At 39.5% G+C, this 19,124-nt stretch overlaps 1 protein-coding gene across 6 annotated transcripts in view; it reads left to right on the top strand.

The window, feature by feature from the left end:
* lrp8 (low density lipoprotein receptor-related protein 8, apolipoprotein e receptor) overlaps nucleotides 1-19,124 on the top strand; it is a 165,792-nt gene that overhangs the window by 99,657 nt on the left and 47,011 nt on the right. For all 6 annotated transcript variants that reach the window (XM_068707665.1, XM_068707662.1, XM_068707666.1 and 3 more), the window contains exon 4: nucleotides 3,715-3,843. In XM_068707665.1, coding sequence (XP_068563766.1) covers nucleotides 3,715-3,843 — 129 coding nt within the window. The remainder of the gene's footprint in view (nucleotides 1-3,714; nucleotides 3,844-19,124) is intronic.

The following is a 19,124-nucleotide window of genomic DNA, read 5'->3' as shown; positions in this document are numbered from 1 at the left end:
GTTTCACACTCATTCAAATGTATACACCCACCTGGGAGCTACCGTGTTCAACCACCATCTCTCATTGCTTGCCACTAAGCAGCTCCACTGGAGCATGGGGCCAACATCAGTTGCTCAGCTGTTATTCACTGTAGGCCTTGGCAGCGAGCAAGTTAGCGGGATGCTAACAGCCCAGTGTTTGCCTCTTTGCCCTAGGGGTTTTATAGCCCATGAAATATGAATTCAATACAAGGTCAAATTAATAGTGAATTCAGTTAAACATAAGCCTATGACTGGCAGCTGAGAAAATTATTGTATCTATAAGTAGTTCTGGCTAAGTATACCTGTAAGTGTGCCTGCCATGAACATGTGTATGGACAGTTGTGTTCTCAAGAAACAAATCTATATGTGTCTGTACAAAGATTTTGAGTATGTATGGGCGGCGGTACCTCATTCGGCGGGTTGTCAACAAAGTTGGCAGTTCGATGTCCAAGTGTCTTCGAGCAAGATACTGAAGCCAAAGTTGATCCCTGGGCTCTTTACAGCAGGCCTCTGCTTTTTTTAAAGTTTTAAGTTGTTCTATCTCTGAACACTTTGTAGGGATGCAACCTTCACAAAGTTGTCTGCGGAGAGAGTGTCAGTCGATATTGCACTTGACCTGGAATATGATCATAGTCTGCAATACCTCTGCAGGCACAGATGTGTCCCCAGCTTACTCTCGATAAGTCCATCAATGCTCTTTAGTGCCTGCTCTGCCACTGGATACACCTGTCAGCATTTAGTGAAAGGGGGACAAAGAGAGAGGGACAATCTGTGCTCAGCAATGACTTTCAAAAGTCTGGGAAAGGTATCTTTTCTAAAACTTCATTATCAACACCATTACCATCTGGATTGGCATAGTCGGACTCAAAAACCTTGATTAAAAAAAAAATGCTGAGATGATTTGTTCTTTTCTTTGATTTTGATTGTATTCTGGGGTTAAATTTGTCTTCCAGTGGGGTTTTAATGTGATTTTTCACAAAGTTGTGATCGAGACATCCAGGTGTTATGGATTTTCTTTAGTTGGCAGGGTTTTTCTGTGTCTCTGCAGACTCGCTGGCTGTTAATTACCTTCATGTACTACCACTTTTGTTTATTCAAAACAGCCTGCTCTTCTTTCTGCAGGCAAAGTGAAACACATCTCTTTGTTAGCAACTACCAATCTTCTCTGTGAATGGTCTGACTGAGGCAGCAAATAGAAAAAAATGTTTTATAGACATTATGAATATTTGGGTAGAGCTGCCGTTGTATTATATCAAAGGCAAGAGAGCAACTGAGCAGACAATAATAGTTACACATTATTATTTAAACATATAATAATAATAATAGAACATTGAAAGTGTAATTTGTAATTTTGTGAACATTATTACTCTTGAGATGAAAATCATATAATTGATTTTGTCATAATCAATGTCAATGCAGTTTTCTGTTGTTCTTTTTTGTCCGTATTCAGTCATTTGATTGGCAGGTGATCCATGACTCCGCCCTTCTCGGCTACCAGGGCCTGAAATGGTCAGTCAGACAGATTACTCCTTTTAGCCCAGCTGTCAATCACACACTTAGTCGACGGCACCCCTGGGGGTTGGTATTTATGTGTGGGTTCATATTAGAGTGAGAAAGACGGTAGCCCTTGGACTCTGCTGTCCAACACAAACGCACAGAGTAGGTAAATAATGTGAGACATCAGACCAGTGTTGTCTATAGTATATAGTACAGTATCTCCAGTGCAAACACAACACACATTGATTGAACAGTAAGCCAAATGTCAAACAATTCACTATAGCCTCCTTCCTCACATTGAAACACCTTCCATTGATATTTACATTCACACCAGCACAGTGGAATAGCTGCATCGTTTTAGCACTCGCACGGTTCATTTTTTGTATGCGCACTGTGCTCGCTCGCTTTAAGGGGATTGGCAGGAGGCTTTTATTCTTTAAAGGCCAGGTCATCCAAAAGATCAACACCAGCAAAAGACAAGAGAGAAGAGGAATTCGAACCACAATAATCCAAACCTGTCCACTTCCACAGTCAAATCAAATACAAGCAGCCACGTTTTCAATAGTGTAGAACCTGGCAACGTAGACTGCACAGTTGGAGAAAGTCCTGGCAATTGCTACAAGCAAGGCTGAAACCCCCCAGCGTCCCTCCATGACGGGCAGCGTTTGAATGGCAGCAATTTACTCAGTACTGTTCAAAATAAGAAGAAAGAAATACGAGATGAATAAATAGAGAATGAGACTGAAATAGGCAAGTCCCAGAGAAACTATTGATCTGTGGCTGTAACACACACACAAACACACACACACACACAAACACTCAGACCGGTTGCCAAGAAGCATGCTGGTGGTCAAATATGTATAATTGATAGACTTGAGTTTGACACAGCGCTGTAATGTAATCTGGGGCTATAGAGTCCCTATGGTGTTAGAGTGTGTGTGTGTGTGTATGAGAGAAAGAAGGGACAGGGATTTCCTGCAGGGACTCAGTGTAAAGTTGATGTATTGGACGGCTGTGTTTTTTCTCCCTGTACCAACCCCACGGGCTACACATGTAGGAACAATGTCCTTTTCTACTGTAATGGGCTTTTACCAAGAGGGACCACTTTCTCACTCACACCCAGTGTGTGTATGTTTGACAAACTGTAACACACTTACTCTCTACACTCAAAAATTACATTTCTGATTAAATAAGGTTTGCTGTGTGAAAGAAAACACAGCACTACATGGATGCAGTCTGTATTGTAATGTATTTTACATTTTTGCAATGTGTTCATAGAACAATTAGTCAATCAATTGTTTAGAATCATTTTGATAATTGATTCAGTGTGTATATCATTAATCAAGCAAAAATGCCAATCATTCAGTGTTTCCAGCTCTTTAATGCATTTGCTGATTTTGTTAGTTTTATATCATTGTAATCTGAAAACCTTTGGCTTTTAGGCAAGTGGATAGTCAATCAGATCAAGTAAGTTGAAGATGTGGCTTTGAGCTTAATTCAAATAATACTAAAAATTCAAATAAAAACTACAACTAAAGAAAGTACCCCAGGCATACACAGATTACATACAAAACACTGTGTGTGTGTGTGTGTGTGTGTGTGTGTGTGTGTGTGTGTGTGTGTGTGTGTGTGTGTGTGTGTGTGTGTGTGTGTGTGTGTCATGTCATGTCATGTCTTGATTTGAGTGTATTTTCTTGTCTGTCTGTTTCATGTCTTTTTGGTTTGGGTACTGTGTGTATGTGTGTGTGTGTGTGTGTGTGTGTGTGTGTGTGTGTGTGTGTGTGTGTGTGTGTGTGTGTTTTCCTGGCTTTGTGTCTGCCTGACAGTGTTCCTGCGTCTTTGTTCCTCTGTCACTGTGTGTCTAGTTTAATTGCAGGCCTTTGAGGGAGAATCGATTGGAGCAACAAGATAACTAAGTTATCAAACTGTTTCATTGACTGACTGTCCCTTCTCTCTCTATCTCTTGCCTCCTCCTTGTTTCTTTTCTCATTTCACTCTGCCCGTCTTTGTTCTCTATCCCTCTGTGCTCCACTTCTCTTCCATCCATTCCCCACTAACTTTTTCATCTGCTATTCATTTTCCTTTTCCCTGCCATGCTCTCTCTCTCTCTCTCTCTCTCTCTCTCTCTCTCTCTCTCTCTCTCTCTCTCTCTCTCTCTCTCCCTTGCTGTTTTTCACCTCCGTCCCCTCACAACAGGCCGACAGACCTGTCCACCAGAGAAGTTTGATTGCGGAGGTGCTGCCAGCAAATGCGTTTCGTTGTCATGGCGATGCGATGGAGAGAGGGACTGTGAGAACGGGGCAGATGAGGAGCAGTGCGCTGCAGGTAAGCTTGTGGTGGGCTGAGGAAATATGGAGTTATACAGGAAAGAGAGTGTTTTCTTTAAGCTTTATTGGAACTCAACGTTGGTGGTTTCGTGTCCCTCACTGCGGGAAAAAGTCTAAAAAACCTTAAAGTTAACAGTCTACATATGAAACTGTTGAGTAAACTCCTCTTGCGTAAATTTGCTTTTACTTCTGGAAACTAAGTTTTGCAGATGATCATTGGTTAATCTAGTGTTCTCAGGACAAAGTCCTCATTTACTACTATTTGTTTAGTGTGTACTCTATTTGATTAATACAAAATAAAAATATTATAATCTGCCATATTTTGTATCTGCTCAACTTGAATGGACATGAATGGACTTGTCATTTGTTTTATAGTGCTACATTTCCTTCAATAGCTATTTCAGTTTTTAAAATGATTACAATTACATTTTAAAAATGGCTTAGAAAGTCTTTTGAAGTGCATATGAAGCACTGGATACACTGAAGACCCTGCAAACTCTTATACTGTAAAAAGATTTTAAAGGAGACTGTAACAACAGAGGTGAAGAGAGAAAATTATAAAAAATAGAAGAACATAATTTGTGATGTCAAAGGTGGAAACCAGAAAGAAATTGAGGAGAAACATATTTTGAAAAGCTTAAAGTCCCATCTGATAATACTTCTGAAAATGTAGTTTTGAGGTACGTTTCAGAAATTGCATCTGTTTTAATTAATCCTTCTAAAAAAAGTCAAACCTGGGGATATGTGACCAATATTTTTTATCCAATATGAGGTATGCGTATAGATGTTTCCGTACGCTTTCTAGTATGTCACCTGGGTCGTCACAATTTAAGATTCTGTTAAAATCTGGTCCAGAGTGCAGGCAGGAGAATATTTACCAAAAAAGTAAAATGTTTCATCTCTTCATGTATTTATATATACAGTATTTTCTGTGTCTGTTTTTCCTCCCCTCAATCTTGTCTGTGTTCTTGGCTGATGCTTGATGAGCTGGAAATAGGGGAAAAGCACTCCCACTCTGCAGACTGGGAGATCTGGGCCAGTGGTGTTAAATGAAATACATAAAACAGTTATGGATTTTGAAAGTGTATTTTTCAAGATGTGTCCTACACAACAGGTTGTGCTCTGTAAACAGACATTATGAAACCTACTTGCAAAAGGCAACCACAACCATACACATACAGTAGGGCTTTGTTTTTGTCGAGGAAGGTGTAGAGTGTCAGACAAGTGCGTCATGCACAGTGTGCTGGTGGGACACTTGTGTGTTTTCATAGTTAGAGGCACTTTGTTCACCCACAGTGTACAATAGGGTTGTTATTATGTATAATATTATGTAACATGTGCGGGTGTGTTAGGGGCTGATGAATTGTAGCCAATCATATTTGCTCCTGTCATCTTCTTTATCACCAGTACTATCTTTACCAAGTACCACACAAAGATAGAGCCCACAGTCTCACTCTTAAACACACATGTTTACACATACAACACATACTTATTCTGTAGTCATGAAGTAGCAGGCATAAGCATCTCAGAATAAGACATGATTAAAGAGAAACAAGTTCACGCAGATTTATGTCACCTTTCTGGATAATAGATATATTTTGACCAAATTATTCTTTTAAAAGGCCTTGTGTATGCTCATACACAAGGCTTAGCATGCGTTATGGGAAACCTATGGAACACTTTGTGACCAAAACACAGATATACACACACAAACTTGCTTCATCTGCACAAGTCATACTGTACGCTCGCATCACATTACTGTATCTAGCCTACATACTCACAGCTGGGATTGAAGCTGTAAAAAGGGCATTGATTTTCATCAGCGCAAACAGCTGGCCCACAGCATTCTTGATTACTAACCTGCAACACACACACACACACACACACACACACACACACTCACTCAAATAGACACATGTGCACACAGCATTCTTTATAAGAATATAGATTGCATGTAATATTTTCCCTTTCGCTAAACCTTTGCTCGGTTAGATAGAAATCAAAAGCACTTTAAATGTATATGTACACACAATTTCTGAATGGCTATACATCTGTGTGTGGGTGTCTTTGTGAGAGCAAGAATGACTTTCAGACATTCAGGGTGATTATATTTTTGTGGAGTGAAGGTGAAGTCATTCTGGCCAGTTGTGGTGTAAAGGCAAGACTAGATGTAGCATGGGAGGGTCCTCCCCCAGAAGTACAGGGTTGTGTGTGTGTCTAATGCAGCTCAGTTTCCATGATGTTTCCTTCAACCCTCGGCACTTTGACATTGAGACATTCTCATGCTGTAAGCAATGCACAAAATGCATGTATGTACACTGTAAGGACGTGCTAATGCATGTATAATTAAGGAAACAAACAGACAAACTGTGAGAATGCTCCTAGATACTAAAGTCTCAATCTTTCCCATATATGCACAGCCAAAGATGTGTACTCTCAAATAGAGAAAGTGAAACTACCATTTTTAAATGAACTTTACTGATAGCAGTGGCAATTTAGATAAAAATTGATATCAAAATTTTAATTCATTTTTGATTTTGAGCTATGCAATCTCATCACTTTGAATGCCCTAGGGGTAGCGTGATAATCTATCAACAACTATCTCCAAAAACCCCTCATGTATCTTAAATACTATTTTTTAATCTATTGTTGTTAACCATAATGTGTGTAGCTTTCAAACCATGGATATTGGTTTAGTATCAGAAGCTCTACTCTGTTAAAGGTGTGTTAAACCTCGTGGTTCATCTCCACTTTCTGATCATTTCTTCTCATCAATCTAGTCGTCTCTTTTTCTTTCACGTTCTTACCTCTCTTTCTTATCTGTCCGTCTGTCTCTATTGGGTTTTGATTCACAGTTTTTTGCAGTCTATGAGCAGTTATTTATAATGAAATAGGGGCACATTATATTACGTTTTACATGTCTCCGAAACACTTGAATCAAGATGGTTAGCAATGGAAATAAGAATAAATAGTTCAGGTTTGGTATTATCCTTAACATGTCAAAAGTTGTGAAATCCTAATAAACACCTCTCAGACTAGCCCAGTTTTGCTAATATTATATTTAGAAAATATATTTACAGTATTTGGTACAACCCAAATCATTAAAAACATGTAGAATTTATCTCAAATATGCTACATTTCAAAAATTGTGTTGAAATTATCTTGACAGATGGATAGAAACATGTCTCCACTCCCCTTTTCTCTTCATATTCGCTTTTCCCTCTGTCGTTGGTCCTCACTTTCTCTGAATGTTTCTCTCTGTGTCATTCATTCGTCTCCATCCTGCCCGTAAGTTGTTGGAATGTGGGCTACTAGAGTGATCGCATTAGGGAGTTGGTGGCCACGGCCTAATGAAAACAACACCCGCTGTTGTTTTAGTCATGTCACCCATTATGTATGTACAATATATACTGTCTAAAAACAAGAGTGCTTTCTCTTTTCTCTTCCTTGCCCATCACAGGCACCTACACTTCTTATTCTCTTTCACTCCTTCAATCAGAAATCATATGCTCTTTTCGCTGCCTTTCATCTGTCTGACCTGTGCAAGCCTTCATCCCTCATTGCAGTGAGAATAAAGTGGTTAATGCAGCTGTGCAATATTTCATGGGGGTCTTGATAATAATTGATTTCCTGCCTGATGCCATCAGTGTATATGTGTGTGTGTGTGTTACTGGGGCGATGCTGTTATAATAACCTGTGGAGATCAGCTTTTCATCTATCATTTACTGATGAAGGTGGTAGTGGTGAATATTAAGTTTATCTGATCCATGGAAGAGACCTGTGTTTTCTGAGTTCACGCAGAAAAGTCCACTTCAAAGGCCTCACAATGGATCCATTAGCTCCGTTTTTGTTCTTAATATCAAAGTTCAAGGGAATTTTTAGCAAGCTGTAGACATGTCACGAATAGATAGATAGATACCTAAATTGTATTTAATCTTGGCTCAGTTTTCCCACATGGTTGTTTTTATACATTGGCCAAAAATTGCTATTGTTTTTAATGCTGCTTTGAATGAACAACAATGATCCACCAAAGTAAATTGAATTCATCTTAATGTTATGCTATGACAAGAGTAATTCTAAAAAATCATCATATTTAGTTTTACACTGATGAAGCACAATGGTTAAGCCCAGACAAAGGAGAATAACAATACCAATGTTTGCAAATAACAAACAGCACATTAAAAAAGATGATATATCAGCTGTATCAATCTACCTTCTCCCGCTCCTGTCACTCTACGCTCTGTGTATTTATTAAAACATGAAAGAGTTTTCTGTAGCATAAATCATAATCATGCTGCTTCTGTTTATTATGCTTATTATACTTGGGAAATCGATTTTTTCTTGATTTTGCAGACATAACAAAGGAATTAAAAAAAGAGTTTTGTATCTACAGATAACAAAGCACAGCTACGTGACAAAGGAGTCTGATGGCAGTTGGGAGTATTGAATAGCTCAGCCAGACGGGCTTTCTGGTAATGTGAACATTTCTGTAACACACTGGACCATCAGTAACAAGCAGTCATCTCTAAAAGGTCTTTGGAAATACAACAGAAATAAGAAAAGAAAAAAAATATTAGTCGGATGCTGATTAATGTTTTCATAAACAATTGTAAATCTTTAATGTTCACGCTGCAGTGTAGAAAGTGTGTAAGAACAGTACTGCCATCCAAAAACATGCATTTATTCTTTCATCTGACCCCTAACAACAAAAAACCTTCTTTTTTTAAATCTGCTGCTTTCCCTCCTGCCCCCTTCACATCTATCTCTCCTTCCTTCCCATCACCGTCTTCCTCCACCTTTGATCTCCTCTGCTCTCTCTCTCCATCGCTCGCCCCCGTGGCAGCTACAACTGGAGTACAACAAGCGTTGATTAGGGCTGCTAATTGAGCATATCCAAATGTTGAATAAAACATGGATCCAGGAAGAGAGGTTCATTATTACATTTAGAGGAGGCCTCTGAAGAAAGTTTATGAGCCTTTAATTTATGTGAATGTGAAATTGTGTTTGTTTAGGCACACAGCCGCTGCTAGCTGTGTGTTTGCATGCTTCAGGGTGTGTGTGTGTGTGTGTGTGTGTGTGTGTGTGTGTGTGTGTGTGTGTAGGTAAAACTTAATTTTTTTTGTAAATGAGCATTTTAAATCAAAACATAATTGAAAAGGGTTCTTTGGTTCTTTACCTGCTCACCAATCAACTTTTAATTTCAGCAAATTGGACTATTTAAGTTAATACAGCATGTGTGTGTGTGTGTGTGTGTGTGTGTGTGTGTGTGTGGGGCCTGTTGAGGTGTTGATTCAGCGAGCGCAGGAATGATCCAGCTTGCTTAAGGTTGATCCCCACAGAAGTTTACATTTCCAAAAACCGAATAAGATCACGCATACCTACATGACACTAGGATTCATTTATTTTCCCCTTTCCTCTCAATGCATCACAAATGCCCGTTAATAAAAACAAAAATATGCGTGTGAGGGTAGGAGGCTGAGTTAATTAAATTGTCTACAAGTGAGGAATGAATTCCCCATTATACATTAATTGAATGTCTTGTTTGTGTCATTACAACCTGGGAAAAAAGATTTCCAACTTAAACATTTTGTCACAGGCAGTGCATGATGAATATGCTGTGCTGTACATCTGCACCAATTGGGTCTCTGGACAGACAGATTAAAGACAAAGGACACTCTTGCTGTGTATATTTATAAGCTGTTGCTGCCATTTATGATCTTCAACAAACCATACAGTTGTTTTATGTTCCTCTGACAGAAGTGTGCTGATCAATAATGCTTCAGTAGTACCTCATAAACACAAATCTAATTACAACTGGATTTAAGCATCTAGTGGTGGAATCGGCCGCCCTTGTGTTTGAAAGATTTCATATTATCTTTGTTGTCACTCACACTTCTTAACAAATCTGTGCAATTTTATGTTTCTGGTCTTTGCATTCAACATAGTGTAGTTTAACACTTTCAATTTACAGCAGACTCTTGTAAATTCAAAGTGAACCTTTGCTTGGATCCTTTCTGCATGCAAGTGTTTTTTTTAGCTCTGCTATTCAAAGATGCACAGTGCTTCTGTGAATTCGCTGTAGGTGTGAATGTGATGGTCCTCTGTCTCTCCTCGCCGTTTAAAGGACTGGTCAACTGTCAACAATTTTTCCGTCTTTATGTCACAGGCATTGGTAAAGAGTTGTTTTTGCCTCTTTTACATGCTTTTCTTCATCTTTTTTTTGGTGTGAGTCTTTGCTTTACTACACTTGGATCCAATCAGTCAGTACTCGCTCCACATACACTTTCAGCGCTATGTTGGCGAGGACAGAAAGGGAGAAAAAACAAACGGAGAGATAGACAGAGGGAGAGAGAGGGGTAGTAGTCTCCTGCACGCCCTGGGGACCTGTTGCTCTTTTCACATCAGACTGAGCTGCTGTGTTACATTACAGCAAGCGGCCACTGGATCGATGCCCACCAGGGATATGTTAGTTGGTGTTTTATAGAGGGGCAGAGGAGAGGGAGACTTCTGTGTGTGTGTGTGTGTGTGAGAGAGAGAGTCTGGTAGGAAGTAAGAGGGGAGTAAATAAAGTGGCAAGTCTTAAGTGTTCATACGTGAAGATACAAGTTTGTCTTCTACACGGAGGAAACATCATAAGTGAACACAGTAAGATACAACCTGTATACTCATGGACAAACATGCACATCCCATCCTCCAGGCATCTACACACATGCAATATATCACTTCTTTAGTCCAGCTCGCTGTAGGCTACAGTAAATGTAACCTCTATTCCATTATTTGATAACAGATCAAAAAGGACAAAGCAGAGTGCACCCACATACAAAAATACAGTATGTAATATGTGAGTGCATGTGTGTGAACATTTGTTTATAAAGGTTTTTTGCCTCTTTTATCTTTCTTTACTCATATTTCCACCAGAAGAGGTGTCTCAGAGTTTCTTCCCATTACGTTCTCCTTCATTTATAATCCTCTGACTTCTCTCAATGTGTGCGTAGGTGTAATGTAATGGAGCGCCGGCTCACAAACAGGCTCGCTGCGCAGCCAGAGGCGTTTGCACTTGCTTCAGACTTGAATAGCTTTAAGAACATTACTCACTTCTCTTTCACCCCCAAAACCCATCCTTTACCCTGTGCATGCACACACATACACACTCTCTCAGAATCACATGGAGATGACCGGGAAGCCTCAACTCCAACCTAAGGGGGATGCAACAGAACGTGAAAAAAGTCAGATAGAAAGGATCTTTTAGTTTTGCTGCTTTCGTATAGCAGGTCACAGACCACCACCCCATCTCAGACAAGCGAGTGTTCTCAAAGCCAGATTTATTTTATTCGTCTATTTGAAAAGATGGGAAACACATGCTCCATTTAGTATGGTCACTTTGACTATACTAAATGGCTTTCAGATGCTAGTTGCTGTGCGAAAGCTAGTAGCTGGTAAGTAGAAAGTGACAGTGAGCTACTATCTAGTAAAGGTAACCTTAATGTACTAGTCAATTTAGCCAATTTGTCCAAATGTGGCCACGTTGTCAACAACAGCTCCCAAGTAAGAGTGGAATTCATTTAGCAGTTTTGTCTCTAGAAGCCTTCGTTACGAAATGTTTTTGCACCAAATTTCTTTCAAGAGCCAGTCTGAAGAGATGAGTAATATTTACTGCTTTTTCTCTACACTTTGTGGCCTAAATGGCTGCTAGCTGCAAACGTCACCTACTAAAGATAGCGAGGTACTTATATTTTCATCCAGACTCTCACCTTTTACCTGGTCTACGTGTGTTTTTTCAAAGCAATAAAAAAACAACTGTATATTATGATACAGTATATCTGCAATCATCAGTTTGTCAAATCTTAATTACAAAAATGGTACGTACCTTATTAGCCTAGAAACCTCTGTGGGATATTTTTAGACAAATCAATGACAGACATCATTTAAAATGAGGGACAGACTCTGTTCTGGCAGTATGGTGAAAATAGGTCTCTACTAAAATTATAGACAATATTACAAGTTACAAGTTACAGAAACGTAGGTTTAGCTGTGGAGGGTGATCAACATGAGAAACAAATATGCTATCATGATGAGGCCATCTCAAATGGTAATTATGTCATTATCATCATGGTGAAACGTAGGATTACATGTTTATAGTGGCGATGTAATCATCTCACTAAATCACAATGACCTATTTTTAATGTATTCATAGATTTACTACCTCACAATTATCGCGGGGAATGCAATTAGTTTCCAGACAGGCATGCAGTGTGTGTGTGTGTATTTATACTGTGCATGGTGGGAGTACTGGTAAGATTTAAGACTGTGGTAGCCACAAGGATAGAGTGATGGCATGTCACAATCTCCATTTAATGGCTTCAGTTATTTGAAATGTGAAATGTGCTTTGACCAATGGCATCCACAATGGATGTTATGGCAGTACACACGTACATGTATATAGAGACACGCAAGGACATTCGTCACACACCACCTGCGCACACTCATACATACACATTCAATCTGTGATTGCTGGCGAGGCAGTTCAAATTCAAGTCTAAGCTGCTGTCAGATGTCATAGTGATTGAGCTATTCAAATATCCTGTTATATTCAGTATACCGTGTATGTGTGTGCGTGTGTGTGTGCACTCCCCATAGTCCCCACTCATCATGAAGGTGGTTAAGACAAAGTCTCTCCCTGGTGTATACCAATCAGGTTACACAGAGAGTTTCGTTCTCAGTCAATTTTGTGCCATTTCTCTCTGTTGCTATTTCACTTGGATTCCCCAGGTTCCACTGTCACACTACAGTGAGGTCCTCTTATTTTCAATGGCTTTTTACACCCAGCTTGACATGTTTGTACTCTGAGCAAAGACAATCTAACTAGCATAGCTGAATAGAAAGTCTGTATTAAGAACTGCTGTGCGTGTATTTTTTGTGATTTATTTTGTTCTGTTGTTTTGTTATTTTGCATGCCGGGGTCAGAATGCTCGCAAGTGCAAACTGTGGAGTAAATCTAGACGGTGAGCCTGATTTGGACAAGGGTTTGAAAAAATTTACTATTAAAGGCATTTTTTATCAAAAGGTTAATTTATTTATTATAATTAGTAAAACATAATGTCCAAAGCTAGACTGCAGTTTGCTGGGAGACCCTCAACCCAGAAAATAAAACACTGGGGTTTTCAGATGGATTCTGTCTCAAACAAGTTTTGTGTTGCCAGAATCCAAACGTTGTTTTATTTATATGGTGTCATCTTTGATTATTTATTTTAAAAAGCCATTTCAACAATCGGCAACACCATACATTCAGGAAGCTCGAGCTGTAGATTACTCGAGACTAGTATAGTCAGCTAATATATGCGCACCCACATATACTGTATGACTGAAGCTTCATTTTATTGCAAATCCAAAATCAGATTATAGCTCACCCTTCATGTCTGCCGAAAAATGTACCTCTGCATTTCCTTTCTGTCTTTTTTTCTCTCAGCATTTTTTGCTTTAGGTGAAAATTGTTTAAAAATAAGTCATGTACAAAGTAATCAGCTCTGTTCCTCACTGCATCAGCAGGCATCAGTTTGAATCCCTGAGGACTTTGCTTTGTTTCATTAAGATACATTAGCAGATTGCACTGAGGAAAATACTGCATAGTGAGCAAGTCAAGTAATAACATATTTCTGGTATTACATCTTTGTTTTTCTAGTGAATTTGAAGCGTGTAATAAAGTGCAAAATAGCTCTACGCAGACTGTAGCCTGTTGTATCATATCATGTATCATTTTTTTTACCAAAACGAAATGACAGATGTGTTAGATGACGCTTTCCAACCAATGCTCTGAACATGTAGTGTTGACTCTGTGCCTGGTAAACCCCATTTGGCCAGGCTGTTGGAAAGTGAATTTCTTCTGAAGCTGCCTTCTGTTTGTAAGTCAGTGATAAACCTATTCTGAATTTCATCTCTCCTCACTGTCTGTCTATCTATTCCATTAGGAAAAGGGGATCACTTTCATGTAACAGCAAGTCGAAGAGCTGAGGGCTTAGGGCCTGTCTGTCTGGTGTTGGTCATGAATGTGTGTGTGTGTGTGTGTGTGTGTGTGTGTGTGTGTGTGTGTGTGTGTGTGTGTGTGCATGCTGCCATCCACCCGGAGCTGTTGCTTCAAAGGTCTAATGTAGCCAAAGCACTGATAAACACTTTGTGAGAGCCCTTGAGAGAGACTTCACGTCAAGTTGTCTATGTGTGTCTTCACACACACACACACACACACACACACACACACACACACACACACACACACTCACTCACAGGGCTCTCCTGCAGAATGTGTTGATCTAAAAGTATCCAAAAGTATGATCTAAAACTGCCTCTTTTCCGTCTTGTCCTCCTAAGCTCCTCAGTGTTAAATCCTCATATAAGTGTCAGGCTAATACTCCTAGACCGGTGCAACACACAACCACCTTTTTACAAATGCGGGGATGCCAACGCCTCTGGCACCCTTCGTCCACTAACGTTTTGCTGATTTATTAATATCAAGGGTAATGGTGCTTCATACATAGCATATGCTACTTTAGCTAAGTGTTGTAAAAATACTGACTCAATACACACAGATGTACCGTGGTGCTGTGGAGTGCAGGAAACTGATAGTCATTTTGGCATTGTTACATTGTTACAGTTTTATCAAGTAATTGCTCACAGATTTTACCTTCATAAATGTAATTCCTGTAAATTTCAAATATGTTTGGAGGTGGTGAAGTGGGTCAGCCATCATTACTACGATCTTGACAGAGAGCTTGCTTGCTATTTAGGAAGCAATGTTGCGATGCATAATTAGTTTCAATTTGTCAGTTGTCACTGCGCATAAAGAGGATTATCTTCCACTGACCAAACTGACAAAAGTACCGGTTATAATAATTTGCACAAATATATGAATATATGATGCATCACCATGGCTCCTCTGCTTGGTCCCTCTTTGTTTTTAATACTGGAGCACTTCTTTTGAAAATGGCATTAAGCCTCTTCTGTGTTTTTGTTTTCTTCCCCCCCTGAGTAGATGACATTTTGCCTCTGTTTTGGTAAAGGGGGATCCTGCTTTATCAGGTTAGGTTTTCAATGGAAAATAGAGTGTGCAAAGTGACGGGTCATGCAACAACACCGGTCTCAGGCTGCCCTCAAACCAGCAGAACTATGCAAAACTCCACTGTCTGGTGCCCTGCCCAGCTCCATGTGAAAGTAATGTTTTGCGGCACTGGATACCCATCCTGCACAGCCCTGATGAAAACATGCACTGAAGTGTTGGATGTGGTTTTGGCTGTTATTTTAATAAATGTTGAATAATTGAACAAAAATGTCCCCCCCCCCCTTTGGAATTACATTTTTTTTATCCCATCATTCCTCATGAATATAGATTTGTTTGCAATTACCCTTGTGTATCTGACAGTACAAGGCATGCATGACTCAACACAGATTTGTTTTTTATTGATGCTCTTGTGTGAAAGATAAGGCATTCATATTGATATTTTACAGAGTAGATGAACATGTCGCTTGTCTAAGATATGGCCCATTAAGCCTAGTCTCCAAACTAAAATGCCTTCAGCTGTTACCGTCTGTTTTTCAACTGATTGTAGAGCAGACGTGTGTCTGTTTACGGTTAAATGCAGCATTTTACACAGTGCTGCGAAGTAAATGTTTTATTTTCCATTTCTGGTTTTTAGTGCTGATCTGTGATCGTCAGCTTGCTTTTCTGCTAGAAAACCTGGTAAACTGAGGTTTTTGGAGCGTATGTATGTGGGCAAAATTGTGTGTATTCTTGTGCACTTGTGTACATGCTCCCATACCCCGGCTCAGTGGCTGACATGTTAGACCGCAGTCTGATTGGATTCCACGCTCCAGAAACATTAAAACCAGTGACTCAATAAAGCGAAGTGTGTGTGTGTGTGTGTGTGTGTGTGTGTGTGTGTGTGTGTAGGTGTGTGTGTGTGTGCGTGCATATATTGTCTCTGCAAACACTGTATTGTGTTTGAATGTATATGTAAGTGTAAAAAGGTTGAATTGTAATGTCCACCTGTATGTGTGTATGTGCGAGTCTCTTTTTGATTGTTTTCGAGAGATGACATATCTTTTCCTCTACGTATGCGTGCATGCATGCACAGCTGCTTTCTTTAGACTGGTCCATGCTGGAAGAGAGTTCAATTGTTCTTCAGATCAAGGTCAATGAGCTATCTCTCGGCTCCATCTATTAGCTGTCCAGTGGAGGGTCTGGGGATGGATGGATAGAAAGCTTCGACCCCGAGTTAAACACAATCACCTGCAGGTGGGGAAGGTTACTGTCAAGATGTAATCAGTACCCGATTACTGATTACCTATTTGAAATTGTAATTGGTAGAATAATCTATTGAATGGATGTGTTTAATTAACAGGGAAGACTGGAACTGTGCAGTGTAACACTGATTCCCCTTAACTCTTACTTGTTTTTTATTTTTTTGGGGTCAGATTTAGTATAGGAATTCTGAGACATTCATTATAAGTTACTTAAACAAGTATCACTGATAGTTTTATTTTTAAATCCACCATAACAACGGATTACAATTACAGAGTTTGTTGACTGTAATCCATTCTATTACCTGCATCTAACGATCTATCCTCATTACCCTTATCTGCTATTAAATCTGCCTGCCTGCTGTTCTCGTGTTCTCGGGATAGGCCCCTTATGGTGGGAGAGGACATTTCTACTCTCAAATATATCAACAGATCTATCACCCCATGTGCTCTTCTGAGCACCTGTCTCCTCCTCAGTCTCCCCCTTCTCTGTTTCTGACGATTGGTTTTGGCCTGTGTTAACAGATGGACCGTCTTCACTGAGCGATTGACCAAAGTCTCCTTGGCGTGTTTCAGCTTTCACATAGCCAGGTGATAGGATCAAGGGACTGACGTATCACACAGTTGAAGTGACCCTTTTGCTCTATATGGAATTCACCCTGGAAAAGAGCAAATACCAGAAGTTCATAAAAGTTTCAGGGCTAATACATGTCAGATAAATCATTTTAAGTAAATCATATCAATAATTTAGAAGCAATAAAGCAGATTTCCCCATGCATCTTATTTCTTATGTACAGCATTGATACATTGTATACATTTTAAACCATCTGATTTCTGTATTACCTAACAAGACAAAGTGGAATTCCTTTAGTGTAAAAAACAGGAAGATGATACTTTTCTTCCAGCACAAACGTCACTACAACTTTTAAAGTTGCTTGTAATGGCGGTGCATAGAATAGGTGACAGGAAATATAACTTGCACAGAGAGCAGAACTGTGGGGGTTGGGTAGGTGTAATCATCTTCTCTGAAACAGAGAGCACCAGGTTTGTGGGGTCATATGTGACCCCAGATACAGTATGTTTCCATATCAGTATTCTGTTATCAGTGTAACAGAAACAAAGTTAATAGCTGTAATGTGTTGTGATCTAGGGATGGGGAAAACCTAAAGACGAAAGATTGATGCCTTCCCAAACTTTTTGTAAGATGTTGTGTAAGACTGGCTCTAATACAGCCTGTGTTGCTGGGAATTTCAAACTCAGACTTAAGTTGTTTTTATCATGAGACATAAATCCGATAAACTGCAAGCCACCTGCCTGTTCCTGTAGTGGAAATAAAGCTAGCAAGAGCAAACTATCTCTTTTTTTGTAGCTCAATATCCCAGTGGGAGCCATACTAATAAGCTCCTTATCCCAGCCTTGCTGTTTATAGCCAGCACACCTGGCTGACCAAGCTTTCTGTTTTAATGAAAAAAACTAAGGTGTTTAGTCTGACTTTCAACCCTTCATGAACCTCCTGGATGAAGCAAAAATATGTTTATAATTTCCATAAACAAAAACCCTCTTGTTGCTTGTATGAAAAGTTTTTTTTAAATTATCACTTTTTAACTTTGCTCAGTACTTGTTTCCACAAACACCCTACGTGACCCCCAAACCACCTGAGCTTCTGCTGGGATGCTGCTGATGTTGTTTATGTGCTCATGTTAATTAAATTACTTAGATCTGAGTGCAGATGATTAGCATGCTAGCAGTAACAGCTAGCGGGGAATCCAATAGCCTATTATCATAATGAGTCCCTTTGGCGCACTGTTTGGGAAGGTAACAGAGAGAGTGTAAAGCAGTTATGTCGGTCGCCCAGAGAAGAGCGTTACATCAAAGGACCAGTGGTTTTTTTATTATTTTTAGCACAATACATGATTCAGATTGATTTGTCCAACCTGGTTAGAATTAGATACTGTCACTGTTAAATATAGAAAAGAGGAAACATGCAGTTTGCTAGCAAAACACAGCATCCCACCCTCACAGATGCATAGTTTCCTCATTTCCCAGAAATCTTAAGAGACTCTTGGAGGAGAAATAAACACATAAATATACACAGTCTTCACAGGTATTTCTGAACAAGCATTCCCACACACACAAACACTCGTGGGGGGGGGGGGGGGGGGGGGGGGTTCTGCACTGCGGCAGACACCCGCAGCTGTGACCCAACACTGCTCATTACACACCTGCTTCCACATAGTGGACTTCTGCTGCACATATGCTCTCGACATTGTGCTTAATATGGCACAATGTCAAATCTGTGTGTTTCAGTGTAATAATGGTTGCATTCATAGTTTAAAGGTTTGAGATTTTGTAGTTGCAGTTGTGACCATATTTATTTATATTTGATAGTTCATCAGACAAGTCTACCTACGGGCTTTGTTGTTGTTGTTGTTTTCTTCCTGATTCTTTATCCCTATTTACTTTAACAGTGACTGCATATCCTCTCCTTCACCTGCTACACTTTCCTCTCTAATACTTCCAAGGAATGTTTGTTTTAAGGAGGTGCTCTTCAGCACCGTGCACAGTCACTTTTGATCAAACTCTTTATTTTACTTTCACCAGACAGCAAACGCCCCGGAGCAAGTGAGGAACATCTGGAATTGCCCTCTGCTCATTAACTAAAAATTTTAATAACACAGTCTTTTAGTTAGAGAAGGAATGACATATTACTGCGTATATTCCTGCACCCCCAAGGAGTTTGAATATCTGCAGTGATAAGTTAACTATATCAGTCCTCAAGCTCACATTTTCTCTCATCTACTCTCATGTGTGCTAATGTCTGCTGTCCAAAATGAGTTCAAGTGGAAGGCTTTTTATGACAGCTCAATTAAGTTGTTAAATTCAATCCATTTTCAAAATATTTTCTGTAATGAGAATAATGACATTTAAAGTACATTAAATATAATCAATGATACTAATAAAATTAAAGAAAAAAAACATTGACCTATTTTT

The sequence above is a fragment of the Cebidichthys violaceus genome, unplaced genomic scaffold (genome assembly GCF_023349555.1).
Source record: "Cebidichthys violaceus isolate CVI_PGR_0920_01 unplaced genomic scaffold, fCebVio1.0.p SCAF_13, whole genome shotgun sequence".
Lineage (NCBI taxonomy): Eukaryota > Metazoa > Chordata > Actinopteri > Perciformes > Stichaeidae > Cebidichthys > Cebidichthys violaceus.
Note: the sequence above shows the minus strand (reverse complement) of the source record. Positions and strands in the feature narration are given on the sequence as shown.